The sequence below is a fragment of the Sinocyclocheilus anshuiensis genome, unplaced genomic scaffold (genome assembly GCF_001515605.1).
Source record: "Sinocyclocheilus anshuiensis isolate Anshui unplaced genomic scaffold, SAMN03320099.WGS_v1.1 scaffold539, whole genome shotgun sequence".
In the NCBI taxonomy this organism is placed as follows: Eukaryota; Metazoa; Chordata; class Actinopteri; order Cypriniformes; family Cyprinidae; genus Sinocyclocheilus; species Sinocyclocheilus anshuiensis.
In genome coordinates, this window is record NW_015549612.1 from 138,918 (window position 1) to 147,206 (window position 8,289).

General features: G+C 36.8%; 1 protein-coding gene across 2 annotated transcripts; it reads left to right on the top strand.

Annotated features, from left to right (window-relative positions):
* Nucleotides 1-1,022: 1,022 nt before the first annotated feature.
* LOC107659239 (protein CLN8-like) lies at nucleotides 1,023-6,314 on the top strand. Of its 2 annotated transcripts, XM_016448107.1 has the most exons (5): nucleotides 1,023-1,074; nucleotides 3,199-3,357; nucleotides 3,630-3,901; nucleotides 4,699-5,058; nucleotides 5,575-6,314. In XM_016448107.1, exons 3-5 carry the CDS (start codon nucleotides 3,713-3,715, stop codon nucleotides 5,893-5,895), a joined length of 870 nt encoding a protein of 289 aa, XP_016303593.1. In that variant the 5' UTR covers nucleotides 1,023-1,074; nucleotides 3,199-3,357; nucleotides 3,630-3,712; the 3' UTR covers nucleotides 5,896-6,314. The 2 variants fall into 2 exon arrangements, with proteins under 2 accessions (XP_016303593.1, XP_016303594.1); XM_016448108.1 differs by lacking the exon at nucleotides 1,023-1,074 and having other exon boundaries at nucleotides 3,167-3,357.
* The last annotated feature ends 1,975 nt before the right edge of the window (nucleotides 6,315-8,289 follow it).

The following is an 8,289-nucleotide window of genomic DNA, read 5'->3' on the forward strand; positions in this document are numbered from 1 at the left end:
TATATATATATATATATATATATAATATAAATACATAATTGATCATTTGTTGACGCAAAACTCTATTTCTGCTCTTCCCTATTGGTTGAGTTTTTTTTTTTTTTTTTTGGTGGCATGCACCATTTTGATGCTGAATGTGGGTTTTCCTGCTTCGCTGCTTTTCCAGATCACTTTTTTTGAATGTTGTTTATTGTTAAACTTATCAGTTTTGTTTATTTTTTTGTATTCATGAAATGTTTAAATTGTGTTATGAATTTGTGTTATAAATTTGACTCCTTTTGTTTTTGCTCATCTAGATTATTTATGTTTCTTTTCATGACTTGATTATTGCTATGATCATATATTGTAAATAATCCAGTCATTAAATTTTTGAAGTAAATTAGCTATTTGGATTGTACTGATTGAATTAACTCAACATGCACAACATTAACAACACGATTTGAACATTTCCAAACAGCTCTCCCGCATTTATTTCATTAGTCCAGCACCAGTTTTGTGACAAAACATCAAAATTGTGGCTAACTGTGCCTATTTACCCTAATCTGAGGACATTTTTGTAATCTGCCTAAACTAAACTTCAAAACAAAACACATTCATTTTAATGGATTTTTAATGGACTTAATTTTGCAATACAGCTCCACGAAATGTCCTCCACCTGGGTTTTCAGATAAATTCATAAAAATAATGAAATCTAAATTTGAATGTATTGAATTTGTTATATTTAAATTAAAAATTAGTGAAGTTAGTTTATTCAATATTATGAAATCATAATGAAACGTTTCTGTAAGTAGGACTACCACTGGAACATCGATTAATGTTTCTGGGGGGCGGGAGGGAACATGTTTATGGGTAGTCTAATTCATAATGGAAAATAAAATATAGTATTAAAAAGTACATTTACTGCTATCCCCTTTAAAATTCTACTTCCTACATCAATTATACATTCTATATCCTCGAACATAAAGTATATTTATTGACGCTTCTGGATACTGCCAGCAGAGGGTAACAGAGTAGCGTTTATTAATTAGCCTGGTCATGTGATTAGATGAAGTCACATGACGATGACATCTGTCGGTATCTGATGGGTTTGTTGTAGATAGCATACTCACAGCAGCGAAAACAACATCGAAACCAGCAGTTTTCTTATATGGTGAAAACTTCATCGGGACATCAAACCAAGAAATGTGATCTGTCAGATGATCCTGAGAAAAATATACGATTGTCTGTTGACAGTCGAATACGAGGCTTTACTAAAATGAAAAAGAATAGTGAATGGAAGAAAGTTGTGGCGGGTCGGCACAACTATGCTGTGAATGGACCAGAGTGGGGAGAGTCTGAAATAGGAGATAGTGACGATAGTATGGATATAAGCCAAGGAAGTGTGAGAATGAAGGAAAAGAGAGGAGATGATTTAGCAGGAGTCAGGTCGAAGAAAATAAGAGGCAGTGGAGGTGTTGGAGAAGGAAACGAGGAAAGAGAGAAGGCAGATGGCGACTTCAAAATTATATTGAGATTTGCGGAGGAGAAGGGAATGTTGTCAATGAGTACGGTAAAGTTAACAACCGTTTTAAAAAAATCAGGTCGGTGATATTAATATGGCAAAGGTGTTGAGAGATGGCAATTTGTTGATTGTTTGTAGAAGCGAGGAACAGAGACAGCGGGCTGGTAGGATGAAAGAAATAGGGAGGAATAAAGTGGTGAGTGTAAATTATATTGAAAGAGGAACTAAATGGTGTAAAGGAGTGATCTGGGGAGTGCCAGTCAGCGTTACTATGGACGAAATCAAGGCAAACTTAAAGGGAGGAAGTGTGAAGGGTGTTCGGAGGCTGCAGGTAACTCGTGAGGGAGTAAGGCTAGACAGCGAGTCTATCATGGTTGAATTTGAAGATGAAGTGCTTCCCAAAAAAGTAACTCTAGGCTTTATGAGTTATAATGTAAGAGAATATGTACCAAAGCCAATGAGATGTTACAACTGTCAAAGATTTGGTCATACAGCCAAAACCTGCAAAGGCAGAAGAAGATGTGCTAGATGTGGAGAAGATCATGATTATGAGCAGTGTGGTCACATGGAGCAACCCAGATGTTGTAACTGTGGTGGAAATCATAGTGTGGCTTATGGTGGCTGTGAAGTACTGAAAAGGGAAAAAGAAATACAACAGGCGAGGATTCAGGGTAAGGTGACGTATGCAGAGGCTGTGAGGATAGTAAGTCAGAGAGGAGGAAATGGAGAAAGAAGCAGTACAGGTAAACAACTCGATAAGGATTCAGATCAGGCAAATGAAGAGAAGGTGATGGTTGACATTAAGAAACTAGTCACATTCATAGCAGGAGTAATCAATGCTACAATGGGGATCAAGTCTAAAACAGAGAGAATACAAATTATTGTAAAAGCAGCAGTCCAGCATCTAGATATCAGAGGACTGACATGGGAGGAGGTTAGAAATGATCTCAGTGTCCAAACAAGTCAAGAACAGTCAGGAACTGGATAGTGTTGATAATGGTTCTCTGTCTGCAATGGAATGCGAGAAGCTTATTGGCTAATGGACAGGAATTTAAAAAGTTTATAGATGATTTGCCCATTAAGCCAGATGTGATTTGTGTACAGGAAACGTGGTTGAAACCAATCTTGAATTTTAGAATAGTTGGTTATTCATCTGTTAGAAGTGCATCCAGAAAGAAGTGGGAAGGATGAGGATGACAGGGCGAAGTACCAAGGAGGAAAATATAATATCAAGGTTAAGACTGGGTCACACAAGACTAAATAAGACATTACATCTCATTGGAAAACATCCCACAGGTCTGTGTGAGTATTGTCAGGAGGAGGAATCAGTAGAACATGTTCTATGTCACTGCCAAAAATATATTATAGAAAGAGAAATATTCAGAAGGACACCACAGGAGATACTAGATGCAAAGCAAATACTCGGTCAAACAGGAAATTATAATTCTTTAATTGTATTCTTGAGGGAGACTGGGTTAATAAATATAATATAAAGTATAATTGTTATTTTATTATTAATAATGTTTTTTTTAATATATAAATTATTGTAGGTTTTTATTTATTTATTTTTTTTATATAAAGTTCTGTTAGTCACTCTGGTCCACACTCCAGTATAGTAGGTGGCGGTAATGCACCTTAACGTTGGATGCCACCCGCCATAAAACAAGAAGAAGAAGAAGAAGAAGAAGAAGAAGAAGAAGGGTTTGTTGTAACTGCACTTGTTCGCGCCCGGTGAAGGAATGTGAGCTATGTTATTGTCGAGTTCACATCAAAAGACAATAATGAATAGTTTAGGTCTTTAATACGCAGAAAGGAATTAGGAATGTGTTTCGTGGCCGTTATTTCGTCTACAAGAGGTAAGAACAATGATAAACGACACTAAAAAAAACAAAAAACACAACTGAATTGTAATTATATTTATTTATTTATAATACTAGTAAATGAGAAGTAGAAAGCATAAATCTGACTGAGCATATGAATGATGGGATTTAGATTACAGTTATTTTTACTTCTCTTTAAGGTCAGAATTGTAGTTAAGTAAGCGCAGAGTATTTTCTCAGTGAGTAATGCAGATAAATGGGCCAGAGGGTGTGTCTGTGTAATATAATGAGCGTCTTTCTCGTTCTAGACTGGTAATTGGTTTCATGGGAACTGACTGTGGCATATTACCAAAGGACACTGCAGTCTGACATTTGTTCGGAGATCTGAGCAATGTCCTCCCAGCCAGATAATTTAGTACTGTCCTCGGGTCACAATTTCAGCATGGACTACTCCTCCCAGGACATTCAGCTGAAAATCATCGGCCTGGGCTTCATCTTCTACACCTTTATCTTCCTCCTCTCTCACATCCTATCTAACCTGCTGTTTCACACCTACCGCTCACTGTCAGCCAAAGAAAAGGTGCCCATTAATATGGTTGATTTTTAAAAGATTCTGTTTTTTTTTTTTAAAGAATTGTTCACCCAAAGATACAAATTTGCTGAAAATCCACTCATTCTCTGGCCAGCCAAGACGTAGATAAGTTTGTTTCTTCATCAGAACAGATTTGGAGAAATGTAACATATCATCATTTGCTCAACAAAGGATCCACTGAAGTGAATGGGTGCCGTCAGAATGAGAGTCCAAACAGCTGATTAAAAACATCACAATAATCCACACGACTCCAGTCTATCAATTAATGTCTTGTGAAGCAAAAAGCTGTAAAATTTTTTTTTTTTTTAATCATCTTTAAGGTGATGTCCATAATAATGCTTCATCCAATGAAAAAGTCTATCCCCCCGTTGTCATTTCACATCAGAATCCACTGACATATTTATTTAGAACTGTTTTGGACTGTTTTCGCTTGTAAATTGTGCATGATCTGTGCATATTTCACTTCACAAGACGTTAATTGATGAACTGGAATTGTGTTGATTAGCCTGTGGATTATTGTGATGATTTTATCAGCTTTTTAGACTCTCATTCTGACGGCACCCATTCACTGCAGAGGGTTTATTGGTGAAAAAGCAATGCAAATTTATCCAAATCTGTTTCGATAAAGAGAAACAAACCGATCTACATCTTGAATGGTCTGAGGATAGATAGGTAAACTGTCAGCAAATTTAGATTTTTGCATAAACTGTTCCTTTAATATGATATTGTGACATTTTTGTGTCTAGATCATTTCCTAACATTAACATGTTTATCTTTGCTTCAAGGTCTTCTGGGATTTGGCTGCGACAAGGGCTGTGTTTGGCATCCAGAGCACGGTGGCAGGGCTTCGTGTGCTTATGGAGGACTCTGCCGTCTACTCTGATAAGATTCTCGGGCAGGAGAACTGGGCCTGGTTCAACGTGCTGACTGCTACAGGCTTCTTCCTGTTTGAAAATGTGGCCCTTCATTCGTCCAACCTGGCATTCCAGTCTTTCGACCTGCCGTTGGCCATGCATCACTTCTTCGCCCTCGCAGGGTTTGCCGGGGTGGTTGTGTGGAATTGGCTGGGTCATTTCCTCCCTATGGTGACTTTGCTGCTGGAGATGAGCACACCTTTCACCTGCATTTCCTGGATGCTTCTTAAGGTGAGAAGCAAAGGTCTAAGGACAACTTTTTGCTTGAAAACTTTAAGATTTAGTCCAGTTAGTTAATAAATAATATATTTAAAGTTCAACTTCTAAAAAAATATTTTTTTTAGTTTTTTTTTTTTTTTTTTTTTTTTTTTAAGAGTTTTTTCAATCCACTGCCCTGTGTCTCATATTTTTAAATGCGAAAACCAAACGTGTTCTGTGGGAATAACCCCTTAGGGGCCATTCACACACAATGCGTTTCTGCATTCCACTGCACTGCTTTTCCTTTTTTTTTATGTAAACATAGCAGGCGTTAGCAATAAATTATCAGTTCAGATCAACTCTTGTCATGATGGAGCAACGGTTTGAATTGTTCGGTTTATTTGTTTTAGATTTCAGAGATCAGAGTTAAAAAATCTGTCCGTATACAGTTGAAATTGAAATTCAGATTCTCCCTCTGTGTAGCTACATTGAAATTAATAAACCCCTGTTTTGAACTTGGTTTATCTCTGACATTCCTTCTTTTCAAAGGCGGGCTGGTCTAAGACGCTCTTCTGGAAAGCTAACCAGTGGGTGATGATTCACATGTTCCACTGCCGTATGGTTGTGTCCTACTACATGTGGTGGGTGATCTGGAATCATTGGGAGGAGATGAACACCCACATCCCATTGGTTCAGAGACTGCTGTTCTTCATAGGCCTCTTCCTGCTCACCTTCTTCCTCAACCCCATTTGGACGCATAAGAAAACCCTGCAGCTTCTTAATCCTGTGGACTGGAACTTTGACAATAAACCTGTAGCAGAAAACGGACCAATCCGAGACCAGGCTCGACACAAGCCCCATGCCAGCTGATTAACGCTACGATCAAAGCCTTATGAGAAATACAGTCTGGTGAAGATACAGTCTGCTATACAGAGCAGATCGAAACAGAGAGATAATATGCAATATTGTGCAGTTGTGTTTTTAGTGAGTATTATTTAAAGGTTTGTTAAAGAGCTTTAGGTTTAGCACTAACTAGTACTACTTGCTACAACGTGAGCACACATATTGCACAGTTGGTGAAGTGTCTGTATTTATAGGACTAGTTTTCCCAAAAATGTAAATTCTGTCATCATTCACTCACTCTCAATGTTATTCCAAACCTGAAAGAATTACTTTTTTTGTCAAATAACTGAAAGTCAGTGGGGTCCAAACAACATCTCATGACTTTCATTAGATGGACCAAATTATTTCTTTTAAAATACTTTTTTTTTTTATATATATATTATTTATTGTGTTTTACTAAAGAATGAATGTCATACATGTTTGGAATGACATGAGGATGAGTAAATGGTAACAGAGTTTTCATTTTAGGTGAACTATCCCTTCAAGTAGTTCTATCTATATATTTTTGGGTACTTAAAACAATGACTACAAGTCTGGTGCATGTTTCAGGGAGACTTCTTTGGGCCTGCAAATATCATGAGATCCATTTATGCAACTTGCTTTCAACTTCCTGTTTGAGTTGAGTTGGGCGTCCTGAAAGAAGCCTTTTATGTGTGTTTGGGTGTTTCGGGAGTGGCTGTTTGAGTCATATTTCTCTTTGTACATTGGCAGTCCGTGCAGCACAGCATCTCTCAAGCTGTGAGATCCTTGTCTTTTTCTTAAGTTTTTATTTGATAGGCTCATATTTGTTACTCCCAGTAGTTATTTGTTTTGTGATAACGGAAACCCTGCTTCATGACCAAGCATGGTCTGTCAGCTTAACCACACTCTACTTAACTAAATGTCACTCAGTTTGCTATGGAAACTTCAGCTCAAAGCCATAAGACCTTGTTTTTGTTTTAGTTGTACGAATGATTTTTCTTTTACAGATGTTGTGTATTGCTGTTCAATGGCTGTAGGCAGTGTTTTGTGAGTTTTTGTGGACGTTTGACTAAACTCTTTGTGTTCTGCATAAATAGGGTTTGTTCTGTCAGAGACTGACTTATCTCTGTAGAATGGAGTGTGTGTGTGTGTGTGTGTGCGTGTGTGCGTGCGTGCGTGCGTGCGTGTGTGCCAGGAAGGGATAGAAAGGAAGTTGTTTTATTTGACAATATATTGTTTCATTTCGAGGACTAGATATTGAACTAGAGTTCCTCTGTGTTTGTGTGTTTGGTTATACTCCGTACTTCTTCTTTTTGTCATACTTTATATAGATTCTTTAGAAGTTGAAAAGCAAAACAGAAAATGCACATTGATGCATACAGCATAAGCATATATAACAGACAATACAAAACAGTGCCAAATTGATCTGCACATCAATGATCTAATGCTACTACGGGAAATGAATGAAGGAAAAAACATCAGTACAATGCTTGACCTTTGTAACAGCTCGGTATTTTGAGGACGACACAAAGAGGATGTGCGGTATTATCTGACAGCAACAGGTGGAAAAAAGTATTATATAAATATTAAGGAATTTATTTATTCCATGAACATTTTGTAATGTAATAGTAACAAAGGGGCAGTTTAACTGCTATCATCAGCTGCTAAATTACCTCTGCTTTAGTTGCTCTTGTTTTTCAGTGAGGTTTAAAAAGAGCATTTCAGTGTTTTTTAGCCTGTTCTTTCACAATGTGAGAGTCAGAACTGCGGGTTTGTGTGAACTCTAGAATTGTGTCACATGTTCAGCAGGTTAGCTAAATGATATTTAAATAGCTCACAGACACCATTCGTTACTCTCGAATGAGAGAGAAGGAAATAACACAAAATGTCACTAACCTTGAAACTATCTTTTTGTTTTTGTTTTTCATTTTGGGAATTCATATGTACTTCTGTGTATACCAAAACCATGTTTTATTATTTAAACTTATTTTTCTGCTACATTTAATGGTTTATTTCATATAATAAGTTTCAATCATTCAAAACTGTAACAAACTACTGCTTGTGTTCACACAGTTGTCTTCAGTATGTTGACTGGAAATCCGTTGTATATTTAAATATAAATCGGTGTAATACTGGTGCACATTTCAATTTAAATTATTACTTGCAGGGAAATGCATGTGTATATATACAGGTGCATCTCAAATTAGAATGTCGTGGAAAAGTTCATTTATTTCAGTAATTCAACTCAAATTGTGAAACTCGTGTATTAAATAAATTCAATGCAGACAGACTGAAGTAGTTTAAGTCTTTGGTTCTTTTAATTGTGATGATTTTGGCTCACATTTAACAAAAACCCACCAATTCACTATCTCAACAAATTAGAATACTTCATAAGACCAA